The sequence below is a fragment of the Oncorhynchus tshawytscha genome, linkage group LG23 (genome assembly GCF_018296145.1).
Source record: "Oncorhynchus tshawytscha isolate Ot180627B linkage group LG23, Otsh_v2.0, whole genome shotgun sequence".
Lineage (NCBI taxonomy): Eukaryota > Metazoa > Chordata > Actinopteri > Salmoniformes > Salmonidae > Oncorhynchus > Oncorhynchus tshawytscha.
The window spans coordinates 10,477,557-10,496,654 of record NC_056451.1 but is presented as its reverse complement, the minus strand read 5'-3'; the positions used below and the strand labels follow the sequence as shown (position 1 = coordinate 10,496,654).

Below are 19,098 nucleotides of genomic sequence, written 5' to 3'. Positions count from 1 at the left end.
AAGGTGCATCTACTGACTCAAGGATCCTCTTTGTATGCTTAGCTTGAAGGAGGACAACAGAGTTGAATCATACTTGGTGACAGTGGGTATGCACAAACCAACTATCTTCACACAAAAGGACCTGAGCAAGAACAGTACATTCAAGCTCATATGCACACCAGAGACGTAGCGGAGCGCATGTTTGGTGTATGGAAGAGCCGTTTCCAGTGTCTCAGAAACACATTTGCGCTTTCAACAAAGACGCTGCATTGTCATAATTGCAACAGCAGTGTTTCACAATTACCTCAAACATGGCTGCCCAGATTCTCGCATTGAAGATGAGGATGACCCAGATGTTCCAATAGTTGAGGCAGACATTAACAGAAATGGACAAGCCTGCAGAGACGATTTTGTTATGCAGCACTTCTCACAACAAAGATAGCAACACCCATGTATTGGTAACAAAAAGGTATTTAATTCACAAATGGAAATGTCGGGACCCCGAACTGGTGCTGAATCAAGAATAACATTGGTACTGTTGCTGCTTCCTGTTTCTCTCCTCCTCCTTCATAGCCGACTCAACATGAAGGGTTTGTATCTTCCTATCGTGCTCTTTTAAATACATTATTTTGAGCTTATGAAATTCCATGGGCAGTTTCTCATGCATGCACAGCCGCTTTGTCTTTGTCCTCCGGCACCGGATTAGTGACACAATCTTCCCTCCTGGCTGCTGCAGATGTAGCGAGCTGACCATCCCGTAAGACAAGTCCCCTCCAAGCTACGGTAATCTGCCTCGAGAAAATGATGACATTGCTGCATTAAAGAACATTTCAAGAGTTGAGTTCATTGCATCATTTTTATTATGGGAGTGCAAGAGATGACTGACAACATGACATATTCCCTGCAGTCCAGGGATGGCACATGCTGAATGAATGTGTTCTACCAAATGAGGATTGGAACGGTCCCCCATCTTAACTGTCCAAATGGTCATCATCGTGGATACCTTCCAGGGGTTGTTGGCTATTAATGATCCCGGTCAGCAAGTAGCTCACCTCATCGGTCGCTGGTCTTACCAGTCTTGAAACGCTCCCTAAGAGCAACAGCATGTCTTCTTTAAGTTGATTTTTATATTTTTCCACAGGACCTTAGAAGGACAAGACCATATAAAAATGATGTTAGTAATTATGTATGGTATTGTTTGTGTTACATTTCTGTCACAGAAATACATTTAGGCCCCACTATGTTGTGTTACACAAGAAGCGGGCCAACAATAAATACAGTATTTTACCTGAAGTTGTTGTAGCGTCCTTTTGTGAAACTTTTTTTCCTTTGAGGTTAATTCATTACAAATGGTAGTCCAGGCATTTATTTTTTTGTTTTCTGTTGATGAATCATGCTGTTTGTTCTAGATAACCTCTTGAAGCAAATTTTTCGTCGAAGTCATTGAAATTCTTTTAATGTTTTCTTTTACCTCCTCCATTCATTGTTTTGTTCAGGTGACTTGCTCCAAATCCACACAATGCTTATATGTTAGTGTCCCATCTCTGGTTTTTGAAGCATCCTCAGGTCAGCACCAAGTGCACATCGTTAATCTAATCAGGCTTCACAAAGATTAACTGGTTAGTCCTTAATTATCGTAGTCTGGGATGCCCTCGTCTAGAGCTAATTAATCTGAAGTTAAGCATAGTCTAATGAAGCCATTTTTAAAATCTGGATTTATTTAAGTAGAATTAGCCTAGTCCTGATTTAAATTAAACTCTGTGTGCAAAATCGTCTCATAATGCTCAGCGAATGGAAAAAAATAATTACTCTGGACCCACAGAAAGTAGCATTATGCCCATAGACGAACACAAGTTTTTTATTTTCTATAATTTAATTTTTTATTTATTTCACCTTTATTTAACCAGGTAGGCTAGTTGAGAACAAGTTCTCATTTGCAACTGCGACCTGGCCAAGATAAAGCATAGCAATTTGACACATACAACAACACAGAGTTACACATGGAATAAACAAAACATACAGTCAATAATACAGTAGAACAAAAGAAAACAAAAAGTCTATATACAGTGAGTGCAAATGAGGTAAGTTAAGGAAATAAATAGACCATGGTGGCGAAGTAATTATAATATAGCAGTTAAACACTGGAATGGTAGATCGGCAGAAAATGAATGTGCAGGTAGGGATACTGGGGTGCAAAGGAGCATAATAAATAAATAAATACCAGTATGGGGATGAGGTAGGTAGATAGATAGATGGGCTGTTTACAGATAGGCTAAGTACAGGTGCAGTGATCTGTAAACTGCTCTGACAGCTGGTGCTTAAAACTACTGAGGGAGATATGAGTCTCCAGCTTCAGTGATTTTTGTTTGTTCCAGTCATTGGCAGCAGAGAACTTGAAGGAAAGGCGGCCGAAGGAGGAATTGGCTTTGGGGCTGATCAGTGAAATATACCTGCTGGAGCGTGTGGGTGGGTGCTGCTATGGTGACCAGTGAGCTGAGATAAGGCAGATTTTACCTAGCAACGACTTATAGATGACCTGGAGCCAGTGGGTTTGGCGACGGATATGAAGCGAGGGCCAGCCAACAAGAGCATACAGGTCACAGTGGTGGGTAGTATATGGGGCTTTGGTTACAAAACGGATGGCACTGTGATAGACTGCATCCAATTTGCTGAGTAGAGTGTTGGAGGCTATTTTGTAAATGACATCGCCGAAGTCAAGGATCGGTAGGATAGTCAGTTTTACTAGGGTATGTTTGGCAGCATGAGTGAAGGATGCTTTGTTGCGATATATGAAGCCGATTCTCAATTTAATTTTGGATTGGAGATGCTTAATGTGAGTCTGGAAGGAGAGTTTACAGTCTAACCAGACACCTAGGTATTTGTATTTGTACACATATTCTAAGGTATAAGGTAGTTGTTGTGAAATGTTTTGATTATTTGTGGTATATCGGAAAGGCTAGTGGAATGTAAATCCCTGTTTGGGGTTCTCTTTGGCAGATTCATCTTGGTAATTGTGGCTGACATGAACCTTTTATACCCCAACCTGAGTCTTATGGTATAGACAGGTATGCCTGCTCTCTGCATTTTATTTTCCAATATCTATGTCAAATTAAGAAGTTTATAAATACATGTTTTAAAAAACATCATAATGCCAATTGCATCTATGGACCATCATTTTCAACAAATGAAAGCATAACTACTGTGCCTGATCCTGCCTGCCTCCTGCAACATTTCCACCCTTACGACTGCCACAAGGTCCCTATTTTATTGGCCGCAATGGGAAAACCAATACTCTGCTTTTCAAGGAATAGAGTTACTGTCCTATCGTGAGTTTGGACCATTTATTAAGGACCATTTATTGAGAACTGATTCCATTATCAATACATACAGTAATATTTACGTTCCGTAGCAAATCCATATTGATGTATGTTTACATTTCATACCCTGTTATCACTTAAAAGATTGTGGAACAGGTGTTCTATTTCAACATTTCTCTCTCCTTTCTTTGGAGGAACCGAAACCGTGTCATTGCCAATGAGAACTTGAACTCTTTGGATTCTGACCAACATACACTGCACCAATCAGCTGTGATTGTATTAGTAATTTGTGTGGAGTTGTCATTCCAAAACAAAACACTGTTGGTTGTGTTTGAATAGTTAGTGATTGATATGTGACCACTGCCAAGTTGTGCATTATATGCTGCCAGCTGGTGATGTGGGCGCATAAAATAATGTTTTGCCCGCGCTTCAGACGGCTACATTGGTCAGCTAATACAGGACTAATATAGGCCCAGTGCACTACCGTCTCCCCCGATTGCTCTAAGAAGAGTCTTGGTGGTTCCAAACTTCTTCCATTTAAGAATGATTGAGACCACTGTGTTCTTGGGGACCTTCAACTCTGCAGAAATGTTTTGGTACCTTTCCCCAGATTTGTGCCTCGACACAATCCTGTCTCAGAGCTCTACGGACAATTCCTACAACCTCATGGCTTGGTTTTTGCTCTGAGATGCACTGTCAACTGTGGGACCTTATATAGACAGGTGTGTGCCTTTCCAAATCATGTCCAATCAATCAAATTTACCACAGGTGGACTCCAATCAAGTTGTAGAAACATCTCAAGGATGATCAATGGATACAGGATTTCGGGTCTGAATACTTATGTAAATAAGGTATTTCTGTTTTAAATGTTTAATACATTTGCAATCATTTCTAAAACACTGTTTTCATGGGTATTGTGTGTAGATTGCTGAGGATAAGAAATAAATCAATTTTAGAATAAGGCTGTAATGTAACAAAATGTGAAAAAGGTCAAGGGGTCTGAGTACTTTCCGAAGGCACTGTATGCTTTAATTTCCCCAAAATATACTCTTACCTTTCATTTGACACCCAATTTGATATACTATGTACTTCATATGTTGGTGCTCATGGGTCCTTTTAGATGGAAATGTCCATACATAGATTTAGCTGCTCATTTAACATTCAATAATAATTGTGGATATCTAAAATCAAGATTATTGGACAGTTCAAAGTATGGATGCCTTGAATGATGCACATTTTTGTTGTGCTAAACCTCATTAGAGATAAGAAGTGTTTTATGGCATTCCCATGGTTGGATTGATGCTTAGATAATAGAAAAGCAACCAAAAATATGTATTGGGTCAGATACACAAGTATAAACCCCTGAAAATGTTTGTTGATTGTTTTTCTTCTTCTGAACAGAGGCAATCAGTCTTGAGAGCTGAGTGCAAAAGGAACAAACTGGCAGGTGTCCAGCTCCATTTTGTGGCTGAGAAGAGAATCGGTTTCACACAATTCGCCTTGAAATAGGACAAGACAACCACAAAAGAGCACTCTTGCACACTTGGATGATTTCTACACAGTCCAAGGCCTTATGTGATTATTGGAAAAGTTTCAAGTCTGTCTCAGAGAGGCTCTTCTTGGTTTCAGTGGGCTTGGGTGTGATAGGTGGGTGTGATAGGTAGGTGTGCTTGGTGAAAGTTTTTTTTAAAGGAATTCTTTGTGGCTCTCACAACAGGAGCAGCCAACTCTGAAATGAGAAGGCTGTGATGTCTGCAGGCTTACTGGTCAGGTATAGGACTAAAACCACCGGCTTCAGTCAGTCTCCTGAACAAGAACGAGAATCTATCTACACTGACTTAATCAGGATCAAGATTAGTTCAAATAGGGTTATAGTGGTGCCTGATGTGAACAAAAGTGCTGAATCTGTAAGACCAATGTTGGCATTGTAATGCTATAGGAGAATTGATCAATAAACATGTGGATAATAGTCATGTCATGTAGTGGTGTGGGGGCTGTGCTTTGGCAAAGTGGGTGGGGTTATATCCTTCCTGTTTGGCCCTGTCCGGGGGTGTCCTCGGATGGGGCCACAGTGTCTCCTGACCCCTCCTGTCTCAGCCTCCAGTATTTATGCTGCAGTAGTTTATGTGTCGGGGGGCTGGGGTCAGTTTGTTATATCTGGAGTACTTCTCCTGTCCTATTCGGTGTCCTGTGTGAATCTAAGTGTGCGTTCTCTAATTCTCTCCTTCTCTCTTTCTTTCTCTCTCTCGGAGGACCTGAGCTGGACCATGCCCCAGGACTACCTGACATGATGACTCATGCCCCAGTCCACCTGGCCATGCTGCTGTTCCAGTTTCAACCTGACCATGCCCCAGGACTACCTGACATGATGACCCTTGCTGTCCCCAGTCCACCTGGCCATGCTGCTGCTCCAGTTTCAACTTCCACCTGACTGTGCTGCTGCTCCAGTTTCAACTGTTCTGCATTATTATTATTCGACCATGCTGGTCATTTATGAACATTTGAACATCTTGGCCATGTTCTGTTATAATCTCCACCCGGCACAGCCAGAAGAGGACTGGCCACCCCACATAGCCTGGTTCCTCTCTAGGTTTCTTCCTAGGTTTTGGCCTTTCTAGGGAGTTTTTCCTAGCCACCGTGCTTCTACACCTGCATTGCTTGCTGTTTGGGGTTTTAGGCTGGGTTTCTGTACAGCACTTTGAGATATCAGCTGATGTACGAAGGGCTATATAAATAAATTTGATTTGATTTGATGTCATTCCCTTCTATAAGAGTTAAAGGAGACTCTCAAAACACTTCACTCTTGGTCTGGGTTCCCATAATAAGATAATAAGACTACATTTCATTGCCTTTGGATGGACAAAACAGATGCCATAGAATAGATTTCTGGTGAAAAGTGTCAAAATTCAACCCCTGATTATAATCAATAAACAAAACACCAAAACACCTTGGTCTCTCTGCTTACAGGTCCTTTGATAATAGAAACCCCTCGAAGCTCCTATTGATAGTCACCCTCTGAGAGAAGAAGATTATGTGTGCTTGAGTGACCTTGGCATGTCCCTGGCTTCCTGTCCCAGTGTTGCCCCTGTCCAATCAGTGTCTCTCAGCCTGAATTGCTGCCAGTCTCTGGGATGGAGGAGTAGCAGACAGACAGACAGCCCCCTGGCCTCCTCTCCCCTTGTCCTCACCACATCACCATGACATTAAAATGACAGAAATGTCACGGATGTCAGTGTGGCATCAGACCACAGAATAACATGGGGATAGACAGGCATGAGGAGAACAGTACAAAAGACAGTGAGAAAGTGCAAGAGAGGAGAGTTGATTAGGCCCAAGTGGCAGGTGTCATAGCCAGTGTTCAACACCAGCAAAGGATTAATACACCCTGAATCTCAGGATTCTGAGCCATTTCAATGCCTTTTATGTTAGCCAGGATCTGATCACTGTGTCTGCCATGGGATAGGGCCTTCATATAGATTCAACATATAAATGTTGGATAACAACTGATGTGCGCACCATCAACATAAAGCCTTTATAATACACCCATATGCATAGTGCTTAATTGAGCAGCTCTCAGGTCAAATCTTGGACAATTGATGACACAATACTTACTTATTCCTCATGCTTGGCTGCGGAAGGTATTGAATATGCTGTAGCTAATGCTATGTTGAATATGTTGTCGCTTTAATAACTCTCTATAAAGATGTTATGTCGTTTTTATTTAATTTAGTGTTTGTGTTATCAGTGGACCTGTAGCCTATAACAAACTACAATTCAATATATCAAATTTTGATTCTACTTCCAAATAGGCCTAGCCTACATTTTGCTCAACAGTTTTAGTCGTTAAATACTACTTACACCTCATCCAATCCACTGACACATTCGCCCAGATGGACCTAATTGAATGTGTTTCTCTCAAGCAGCACAACATCTGTGTTGAATTTGTTGAATCTAATGCCACTCCACTCCACTCAACTGCTCAACGCACCAGCCACGAACTCAAGAGCCAGCCAATCTGAAGACAAGCCTAGTAGGCCCTAACAGTGAACTGCCCCAGGAGCATTCTGCATTCCTTCTCCATTGGTTTCGGGGAGGAGATTGGACCTGAGGAACATGGAAGACGAAGTTCCCACTTGTTCTGGGTTTAAACTTATACACTGCAATTTCCATCACAAAGGCCCTCAGCATAGTGCAGAGCTGACCTTGAGCCCTTTCAGGGGGAGACTCAGGAAGTGCTTGTGCTGCAGCCAACTCTATTCACACGCTGGCCCGTAGGTTGCTGTCAGGACCTTCCACGGCACGAAGGCTATTGTTATGTTGATCTAATGGCTGTGAAGGGTAATCCAAAAGGCCTTCATTAGAATGAATATCGGAATTCAATGAGGGAGGAACATGGAGGCGTTGCATGGGAGGGCTGCCGTGAATGATTTGATTGAATAAGTTTGGATCACATGGAGAATGAATGCACAGTCCATCCATCAGTGTGTCATCATGAAGTATTTCACAGTCCATACAGGAGAAGCTCTACCCTGTATGACAGTGTGTGTTGTATTGGACTATTTTGGCATGGAAAGACTTTGCTTGAATTCAAACCATAAACATTTGAATGAACATGGCCTTGCTTCTATGAGAGCATATTGGACGACTGTCATTCATATTCCATTCACCCAGCTCAATGTAAAAATCGATAGGTTGAGGATACAACTTCCCTTGTACCCATCACAAGGTTGCTACAACCTAGCCTATGAATGACAGCTTATAACGTAGGTGCACATGGAGAGATCATTCTTTGTAATCAAGTTGAGTGACACATTCGATAACGCCTTGCACACTCTTGCCTCCATTTAGCTGATCTAGGGTATAATCATTAGTCCAACAGTTGCAAACGAGAGTTTCTACCGGACAAATTCAGGTATGTTTATCCCTGTTTTGTTCAGTTTGCTTCCGTTTAAGATTTTTTTTCTCCAACAGAATTGGCCCAATGAAACGTTTGACCCAAGTTAAACCATTTAAAGGCAATGCTACCAAATACTAATTGAGTGTATGTAAACTTCTGACCCACTGGGAATGTGATGAAAGAAATAAAAGCTGAAATAAATCATTATCTCTACTATTCTCTCTGACATTTCACATTCTTAAAATAAAGTGGTGATCCTAACTGACCTAAAACAGGGAATTTGTACTTGGATTAAATGACAGGAATTGTGAAAAACCGAGTTTAAATGTATTTGGCTAAGGTGTATGTAAACTTCCGACTTCAACTGTACATACACACATCAAATAGGCTACCTCGCATGTATAAGACCCATTTAAGGGTTACCTCAGTAGTTGGATAAGCAAAAATGTCCCCTTCTTCTCCTTGACTTAATTAATTCTAAATGTATAGTCTGTTGTTGCTATCCCAGTGAGGCAATCCAGGTGTGCATTGGTCAGTCTGTTTCTCTGTTTTTGTTTCACAATGTACATTGTTGAAAATGCTGCTTCACATGAATACGTGCTGACAAAAAAAGGATGTCACCTTTTGCACACACTGCTTCAGAAGTGGATACTCTGTGTCTGACACAAGGCTCCAGAAATAGGTAACACCTGATCTTAGTTCACCTTGCAATGTGTCATTTGCCTGCATCTTCACTATCTCACTTTCTAATCCAGCATGGTCAGGACAGAGGGCTGTGATGACTGGGGTCAGAGATGACACTGGCACATGAAAGGGGTTCTCAATGAAGTTGAAAATCTCATTGTACTCCATATCCTTGAATCTTGACTCAAACTCCAACTTAAACTCTTCCAACACACGCACAAATGCATCATAGCTAAAATGTTGCAGTATGTCTGGGTTGGATGTGGTGACTGAGTTTTGGGAAATGAACAAACTGTCTATCAGGTATGAACAGTGTGGTGATTTTATTTTGAAATGCTGTGACCACACGCAGCATTTTGCCTGGAGTTTCCCTTGGTGCTGGAGATTCACCGTGTTCGGGTGGCAGGTCACGTCAGTTAAAAAAGCCAGCTTTAATATCCACTGTGGATCATCCAGCTCTGGCTCCTCTCTCCCCTTGCTTGCAACAAATTCAAGGATTTGAGGGAGGAGAGAAATCTTTCCAAACTCTGCCACAAGACAGCCACCTCACCTCATTGTGAAATATTAAGTCGCAGTATTCTGTCTGGTATTCCTCCAGCAACTCGCGGGATTGACGGTGATGCAGTGCTTCGCAATAATAATGTTCACCACGCGCATGACTTGCTGCATCACATTCTGTAAATTACAGTCTTTGAGTTTAGTCACAAGTGCTTCCTGATTAATGATACAATGAAATGTAACAAATTCGGGAATATCCTGTCTCTTTCTTATCAGGCCTATGAATCCTCTCTCTTTCTCAACCGGCCTATGATTCCCTTCTTCTTCCCTCGCATGTTTGGGGCGCCGTCAGTGCACACAGACGCCAGTCAATATAATTATCAGCAAAAATTTAACAAGGACTTTCAGAAAATACTCTCCTCGTTTACTGCCCCTTCAGGGACAAACATAAAAGTTCCTATCTGAACGACTCGTTTTGAGGGAAGCGGACCCAAACATAAAATTGGGCAATGTCACTTACATCAGTGCTTTTGTCAAGCGCAATAGTAAAACACGGCGCCACGTATATGTCAGTAATCAGTTGCTTACCGGTGTCCTCGCCAATGTCTTCTATGCGTTAATTTGCTTTAAAATAGCTTCCTTGTTTGTGAAATCAGCATACAATATTTCGGCAAAAAACATTATTTGACAATCTCCGCATTTGTGATGGCCTTCTTATTTCTCGCGAGTATCCAAACAATCTCATATGTCGAAGGGTAATCCAAAAGGCCTCTCGTTTTCTCTGCAACAGTGCTAGATCTGTCCATCATTTGTTGTTGTCCTATGAGCTGTCCTTTGAGTTGCGCTATTTTGTTGTTTCTGAAGTTGCTATGTGGCAGATATGTTTAGTCAAAGTGGGCATGGTGTGACTGGAAATGTTGCTCTAAATTTGCTCGTTTAAAACAATTGACTGCCTTCTGGCAAATAAGACAAAGTGAGTTAGTCCCATCATGCAGTACAAAAAAATAATTGTCTGTCCATCTCTTTGAACGTTAGCTCGCTGTAGCTGAGCAGTTGCATTCTATTTTGGTAAATGTTCTATTTCGGCCTTTCTGTTCAACAGCTGCGCTATACTGCCATCTATCTGCCGTCCAGGGAACAATATATATATTCAATAAAGTGATTCAGGCCTGCACTAGACACATTGAATTTAAATTGGGTTAGTAAACCAGCTACAATCATGCAGTACAGTGTACAGTCAGCAGCAAGCAGTTTAGCAGTTACCCCAGCGGCAATACATTTCTAAAAACAAAAGCTTACCTTGACTTGGAAGAGTTCCAATGTTGGATAGCCAGAGATAACATAGGATCACTTTCTGTTTGAGTAGGCTAAACTAACTAGCTGCATTCTACACTAGCTCAGTAAGTAAAAGTGATATACTACAAAATATAGTTAGCTCACTCTCTCTCTCGCTCACTCTCTCTCTTACTTGTCCTTAATTTTGGAAGAAATTAATTTGTTCAAAACTGTTCAACTATTGTAATTTCTTTCTTTGAGTCAACTACTCAGCACATTTTTTTTGCACTGCAGTGCTAGCTAGCTGTAGCTTATGCTTTCAGTACTAGATTCACTCTCTGATCCTTTGATTAAGTGGACAACATGTCAGTTCATGCTGTAAAAGCTCTGATAGGTTTGAGGACGTACTCCAGAAGTTGTCATAATTACTATGTAAATCTATGGAAGGGGGTGAGAACCATGAGCCTCCAAGGTTTTGTATTGAAGTCAATGTACCCAGAGGAGGACGGAAACTTGCTGTCCTCCGCCTACACCATGGTGCTACCCTACAGAGTGCTGCTGAAGCTACTTGACATTCATTGCAAAACAGTGTGTTTTAATAAATTATTTTGTGATGTGAATATATTTAGTATAGTTTTACTATTTATTTATTTTGAAATTCAATGAGGAGGATGGTCCTGCCCTTCCTCCTCTGAGGAGCCTCACCTGATATACACATACACTATTCATCCCATTACACTTAAGTTATGTTGCCCATGGACAACTATGCATGGAGCAAGTCTGGGTTTCCCAAAAGCATCATAGCACTAAGATCAAATCAAATCAAATGTATTTATATAGCCCTATGTACATCAGCTGATATCTCAAAGTGCTGTACAGAAACCCAGCCTAAAACCCCAAACAGCAAGCAATGCAGGTGTAGAAGCACGGTGGCTAGGAAAAACTCCCTAGAAAGGCCAAAACCTAGGAAGAAACCTAGAGAGGAACCAGGCTATGTGGGGTGGCCAGTCCTCTTCTGGCTGTGCAGGGTGGAGATTATAACAGAACATGGCCAAGATGTTAAAATGTTCATAAATGACCAGCATGGTCCAATAATAATAAGGCAGAACAGTTGAAACTGGAGCAGCAGCACGGCCAGGTGGACTGGGGACAGCAAGGAGTCATCATGTCAGGTAGTCCTGAAGCATGGTCCTAGGGCTCAGGTCCTCCGAGAGAGAAAGAAAGAGAGAAAGAGAGAATTAGAGAGAGCACACTTAAATTCACACAGGACACAGAATAGGACAGGAGAAGTACTCCAGATATAACAAACTGACCCTAGCCCCCGACACATAAACTACTGCAGCATAAATACTGGAGGCTGAGACAGGAGGGGTCAGGAGACACTGTGGCCCCATCAGAGGACACCCCCGGACAGGACCAAACAGGAAGGATATATAACCCTACCCACTTTGCCAAAGCACAGCCCCCACACCACTATAGAGATATCTTCAACCACCAACTTACCATCCTGAGACAAGTCTGAGTATAGCCCACAAAGATCTCCGCCACTGCACAACCCAAGGGGGGGGGGGGCGCCAACCCAGACAGGATGATCACATCAGTGACTCAACCCACTCAGGTGACGCACCCCTCCCAGGGACGGTGTGAGAGAGCCCCAGTAAGCCAGTGACTCAGCCCTGTAACAGGGTTAGAGGCAGAGAATCCCAGTGGAAAGAGGGGAACCGGCCAGGCAGAGACAGCAAGGGCGGTTTGTTGCTCCAGAGCCTTTCCGTTCACCTTCCCACTCCTGGGCCAGACTACACTCAATCATATGACCCACTGAAGAGACCCACTGATCATCTTTCGTCCATTTAGTTGCAATAGAATTAAGATGATCTTAGTGCTAAGATGCTTTTGGGAAACCCAGCCCAGGGTGTTATGCCATGCCTTGTTGAGTTTCCTTTAGTACACTCACGTTGTCATAGCCTACCTTGCTCATTCGACCTGCAGGGTCCATCATTTTCAGATAGCCGACATCCAACATTGAGTAGTTTGACTAGTTCAATTCTACCTTTGCTGTTTTGAATATTACAACTGTTTTGTGATAAAGCATACAGATTTGTTTCATCTCGGGCGACTGGGACCATCATACGTGCACGAGCGGCGCGCGCAACATGAGAGCGCGCGTGGAGGCGGTCCGGCTTCTTCAGTTTTCTGTAATCGTTTTTCGGTTGCTACCTTCAGTTAAATAGCAAGGACACGAGTGCGAGCAGACGGCCGTGTGTGTGGATATACTTTTCACCTGGGATTTTAATTCTAAATACAGCATCGACGGTCAGCTGCCAGGTAATATTTTTGCACGCATGTTACTGTCCATGGTATGTGTACAGAAACTAAGTAAATGTCCCGTGAAAGTGGCATTTTCCGATGAGGGGGTGTGGGACGTGCCTCCCTTTGTGCCTGAGCAGCTCAAAGCTTATTGTGGACACTTGAGAAACGTTGGATTCACACATTTCCAAGCTGTTCATTTGGCCCTCGCGTCGACTGGCCTTGACGAGCCCTTGATGCCATGTCGAAGAATCTCTAAAACGTGATGTTCTCTGCATATTTTTCCGAGTTTTAAACGCGCAGGCCTCTTCATTTAAATTCCCCATGGCAGGACATGACACAGCGGGTGTTACTTTTTCCCTGCAGTGTTATTGATGTTTGTTATGCATTGTTTTTTTTGACAGCCCTATTTGTGTCGCGGGCACATGCTATTTGTTTATTTTCTTTTCAGTCGACCGGGGGAGGCTTTCAAATTGTGTTGACCAATTGCTCAGCTGGGTCAGAAATAACTACAGAAGAAAGTGATACATTGTTGTGTCCTATTTATTGAGGCCCATAGTCAACGTGCGCGTCATATTTGATAAATGTAACTATCAATTTTCAGAATTGGTATAATTTCCCCAACGTTGCCAGCTCACACCTGTTTTGCAAGTTGATACATGTCTGGCGAGTGGATACACAAATAGCGTTGATGTCCTTATCATAACACCCCCGGGAAAGATAGTGGTAAATCACTACTAACCGGTTGCATCTTTCACCGTAACGTTAAATCCTATTCCCCAGGCTTTTATTCGAAACAATATAAACCGATATCACTGACCGTGACAGATACATTTTTTTTTACCTCACATTATTGTCATCAAAGCCTAAGGCGACATCTCAGTCATCTGATGCCCTTTGTCGAGGCACAGGCCTACTGTTCTAGTGTCTCTTTAGCCTACTGAACTCAACTCCCTGATTAGTTGAGTTTTATCGGCTTGTGTCTCTTTCGGTCTATGTTCACTCAATCGATGTAGTCAACTACTCAAAAGGTTAATGTGGTGATATTGAATGAATTGTTTTACATACGACTATATTGTCAGTAGGCCTGTGACACTTGACTCTTCAAGTCAAGACACCTTAAAAGCATTGTTCTTTCATACTCCAAAAATGTGTAGGTGGTTTGTTAACACAGTAATATTGGATCTTCATGAATGAGTTTGAGATCTTAGTAGTTTGTCGAAATATTGATGAACCGCAAATAGCTTCACCACCTTGCCTTCAACACATTACCCAGAAAAGTGAAACAGACTTACATAATTACCCTGTTGAGAAAATAATGTCTGCCTGCTAGGACAATCAAGTATTCTGTTGTACTCAACCACACCATGGAGGCAGGTAACTGCTGTTGTGTGGTTAGAGAGATGAGCCAGAAACTGGAGGGGTACCAGTTTGTATCTGGGGTCCGGCGGGAAGTGAGCTGGCAACCGGTGTGTTGCTGGTATCAAATCAAATCCTAGATGCCATTGCATGCTGTTGTGCCCTTGAGCAAGGCATTTAACCCCCACAACAACAGCACCCTGGGTGCCCAGTGTGGCAGCCCCCCACACCTCTCCTCCCAAAAACCTGTATGTGTGTCTTTCGGAGGGGTTGGGTTAAAAGCGGAAATCAAATTTCGGTTGGACCATGTGTGCAATTGACCAATACAGTCAATTGACCAAAGTGCCTTGCTCAAGGGCACAATGGCATCTTAATCTTAACCTGCAAAACGGCACAATGACTAATAAAATGATAGACTGTGCAACCTTGGAACCCTGGCAGTCCCCCCCCAAAGTAATTTATTTGAAAAGGCCTGGGAAGGCTAACATACCATTACACCACTCATTTATTTTGCATAGAAAACATAATGAAAGATAAAGCTGTGCTATTTGGTGTCTGTTTCCCAGGGCCAGGATGTCCAGTGAGGTGCAGAGACCGGACGACAGCCCCAGCACCAGTGGGGGGAGCTCGGATATCGAACAAAGAGAATCATCAGTACCCCCAGAACAGGAGCGGGAACAAGCACAGCCCAAAAAGAAGGAGACCAAGATCTCTAGTAAAACAGCTGCCAAACTCTCAACCAGTGCCAAGAGGTAAACCTTGAATCTGGCTCAGTTCAGTGTTATTTAAGTGGGGCAGGTTTGAGCACCTTCCTATCCTCAGGGTGGTGAGTTACACTGAGTGTACAAAACATTAGTAACACCATCCTAATATTGAGTTGCAACCCTTTTGGCCCCAGAACAACCTCAATTCGACAGGGCATGGACTGTACAAGGTGTTCCACACGGATGCTGGCCCATGTTGACACCAGTGCTTCCCACAGTTGTCAAGCTGGATGTCCTTTGGGTGGTGGACCATTCTTGATACACCTAAGAAACTGTTGAGTGTGAAAAACCCAGCAACGTTGCATTTCTTGATGCACAGAAGCCGGTGTGCCTGGCACCTATTACCATACCCCGTTCAAAGGCACTTAAAATATTTTTTCTTGCCCATTCACTGTCTGAATGGTACACAATCCATGTCTCAATTGTCTCAAGGCTTAAAAATCTTTCTTTAACCGGTCTCCTCCCCTTCATCTATGCTGATTGAAGTGTATTTAACAAGTGACATCAATAAGGGATCATAGCTTTCACCTGGATTTACCTGGTCAGTCTGTCATAGACAGAGCAGGTGTTGCTAACGTTTTGTAGGCTCATTGTATATAACGCTAACCGGTCCAATGGCCGTTAGTATTATAGTCACACTCATGCTATTAATATATCCATTAGATTTAATCCATACAACATATGTAATGAAAGGTCACCCTGTTGCATCTATCGCATCATGACACTGTAATGCCTGTCATTCATCTGACAGGCAGATTACTATGATGACTATGCCCCTGAGTCTTTCCTGGCCGTGTGATGATAAGAGCTGACCAGGAAGCAGTCTGGACTTGCCCTGGTTATCCTTGGTTATAGCATTTTCATAGCGCTTTCCTTAGCAAGGTCAGGTGGCCTGAGCCGTAATGATGATGACCATACTTTTATTCATCACACATATCTGTGTGGTTAGTGTTGTCACAACCAGCATTCCCACTTCCGCCCACCTAGTCTTGCCAGTGGAAACACAGATTGATGCGAGGTGATGATAGAATTATGCAACCAGCCGAGCCAGGGATTGGCTGAGACTACAGCGCTTTTTTATAACTACCCCTGATATTTGAAACATCTTCCTGATGTGTAGCACACTTATAAGACAGTCCGCTGTGCTCAAACCCAGGGTTTTAGTATTACGACCGCAACACTGGACACCACAGGTCTCTGTTGATTAAATGGGCTGCAGTTATGTCAGTGATGGTATAATGTGTTTCCATGGCGTTTTCCCCCCATGCCTGGTTCAACACAGATGGATGTGACACAACATTATGACTGATGGGTTAAATTGCACTGTTGTGTGTGAATCATTACATGTCATCCTTTTTATACGAAGATGTTTATATGATGTTATTAACCCTTCCCTCCGCAGGTGACTGCTGCAGGTTTGAATTTGAAAGAGTAATTGAGAGATGTTGACATTTGTACAGACCAATTGGAATAACACACACACGCTGATAAACAGAGGTTGCCTCATCATGTTTGTAATGTGCCTGATGCTGCTTCCTCATGGAAAAGTCAGTTTAACAACAGTATGGCACTGTGTGACACCATTAGAGTTGGGTGATATTTGGGGAGACCTCATCTACGATATGCTAATCTAAATATCGTGATATCTGATATAATAGTTTTGCGCCGTTAATTACTAAATCATTTCAGACTGTATAATGTTTGTGCATATTTACAATATAGTGGCATTCTCATTAAATAACCTTAGCATTTTTACAGCCAAACTGATATAACTGCACTTGATACAGCCAAACTGATATAACTGCACTTGACACAGCCAAACTGATATAACTGCACTTGATACAGCCAAACTGATATAACTGCATAGTTTTCTAGTCTTGCACATCACGATATCGTCTTGCATGTCACAATATATCGTCAATGTCAAATATCACAATTTTCGATTGAATCATATATCGGCCCAACCCTAGACATAATAAGCCTACAAAGGATTGCCTTGACATTTGGTAAATTGAGATTTTTATATGTTAACTCATATGACTGCAATTTGTGGTCTGGTCTACCTGTATCATCATGTTCTATGGATTTATTAACAACATGATATTTGTGCATTTCATTATCACATGGAGTCATGCATTCTGGGAGCTTTTTCAGTTATGTGATTAGAGATATTCATTGCCGCAAAGATTAAAACAGAGTGTCATTGTTTTTCAGGATTCAGAAAGAACTTGCAGAAATTACACTCGACCCACCTCCAAACTGCAGGTAAGGAAAGATTGCTCTCTACCAGCATTTATGTTTATTCACCTTGCTCATGTTGTGGCCTTGGGATTTCAGGATATACTGTATTTATGTTAAGGATTGTTTGTTCTAAGAATGAAGGATGGACTTCAGTCTTTCTGGTTTTACATAGGCGGTCAGGTATTACAGTGGTATATCCTTGTTATGATAAAGATGTTATTCATACACGTAAGAGTGATTTACGCTAGTACTTTTCACAACATTTTTATAGTTTGTTCTCTTCTACCTAACACAAGATGTAGGCCTACTTATCTAACCGTATAGGAAACGTACCATTTTAGATCATACGATTTCAGTTTAAAGTTTAAAAGAGAACATGTGATTTAAAAAAGTTTTGATTGTCACAAACAGACAATGGTTATTGTGTTCTGCTGCCTGTCCTTAAAGGGAGAGATATGGTGGCCAGCTAGCGAGTGGCAGACCGACCACGTGCATCAGCCGCTGAATGACAAAAGGCATCCCTGGGGGATGTTGTGCAGAGGCCTTATTAACTTAAAGAACACAAAGTGACGTTGTCATTGATTATCCTCCCCTGTTTATAACAGCACGGTAATTACCTCAGTCTCAGCATTCAAATGCAAATTACCAGAGAAAATGGAGGCCAGGCACAAGGCAACTGCTGCTTTTTGGCCATTTTAGATTGGTTGTGTTCATTTTATATGCACCTGATAAAACGGCAAAGAGACATGGCCCTGACTGACTCATCCAGTGCTAAACAGACAGTTGTGTGTGTGTGTGTGTGGTGCTGTGAACTTATCACTTTAACTGAGTTTCACGTAACACCCTTGCTGAAATGGTGAATATATATATAGGTAACCTTTTCATTCTAATTCAAAATGTAGTTACTGAAGGGTAAATGATATGTTGAGTATTGGCTCTTTACTCAAGGACTTCAAATAATTTGTTAAAATGGACTCTGAAAAATGAGGTTGTCACATTGGAAATTATTTTGCTTGAGGCTACACAGGCAGAGTGATTAAAGGCGGCATAATTTTAAAGTAAAATAATCACTAACAGAAATGTACACAGCCATAAAAATAACTAGTTGTCTGGAAAACAATTAGGTGTTTTAAAGATTATCCTCTCTGTGTATCCCGGGGCTGCATATTCATGCTAATCCCATAACAACTAGGGCCGGGACGATACCAGTATAGCAATATGTTTTTCTGGACACAAAATGAAAAAACAAAGCAGACCAGACTCTTTGGTCCTTTTTTAAAAACCTGCTGTATGTAAAATATTATGTGCTATAGCTTGAAAGTAAATACATGTGACTAAATGACAACATCATGTTTGTTTTCAACATCAGGGCTGTTTTCCTAAAGAAGTTAAATCCCATTTGTGTTTTGTTTCCTTGCCACGATACTAATGAGTATCGCGATACTGGTATCGTCCCGGGCCCCAATAACAACTAAAATAAAATGGCTTTTATAACACATCCTAATTAAAATGTTCTTCCACTGTTATAATGGTCTGATTAGGGTTATAGAATATGTATAACAGACGATTTCAATCATCCTTAAGAGTCTATTGATGCACCTGTGCGTCAATATAAGTAACAAAATACAAAAATCTGTCACTGTAAGCTAGATATGTTGTTTTTTTTTTTTACATGGGCTGCGTCTCAATCCGCATCTGCCTATGTCGGTCTTCTGTATCTGCGGTAGAGGGTGGCCGAGCTATAGCATTGTTTGTCAGACCATGAGGCATCCAGAAA

General features: G+C 41.9%; 1 protein-coding gene and 1 long non-coding RNA gene across 2 annotated transcripts in view; one reads left to right on the top strand and one right to left on the bottom strand.

Annotated features, from left to right (window-relative positions):
• Positions 1-432: 432 nt before the first annotated feature.
• LOC121840551 lies at positions 433-1,118 on the bottom strand. Its single transcript, XR_006079684.1, has 2 exons — positions 1,032-1,118; positions 433-767 (listed from the first exon to the last, which is right to left on the bottom strand). It is a non-coding gene; the product is annotated as an uncharacterized LOC121840551 (long non-coding RNA).
• Positions 1,119-12,817: 11,699 nt separating this feature from the next.
• LOC112223010 (ubiquitin-conjugating enzyme E2 E2) overlaps positions 12,818-19,098 on the top strand; it is a 32,185-nt gene continuing 25,904 nt past the window's right edge. Inside the window, exons 1-3 of the mRNA XM_024385923.2 lie at positions 12,818-12,975; positions 14,883-15,068; positions 17,295-17,345. Of these exons, the coding sequence (XP_024241691.1) occupies positions 14,890-15,068; positions 17,295-17,345 (230 nt within the window). The 5' untranslated portion in view covers positions 12,818-12,975; positions 14,883-14,889. The remainder of the gene's footprint in view (positions 12,976-14,882; positions 15,069-17,294; positions 17,346-19,098) is intronic.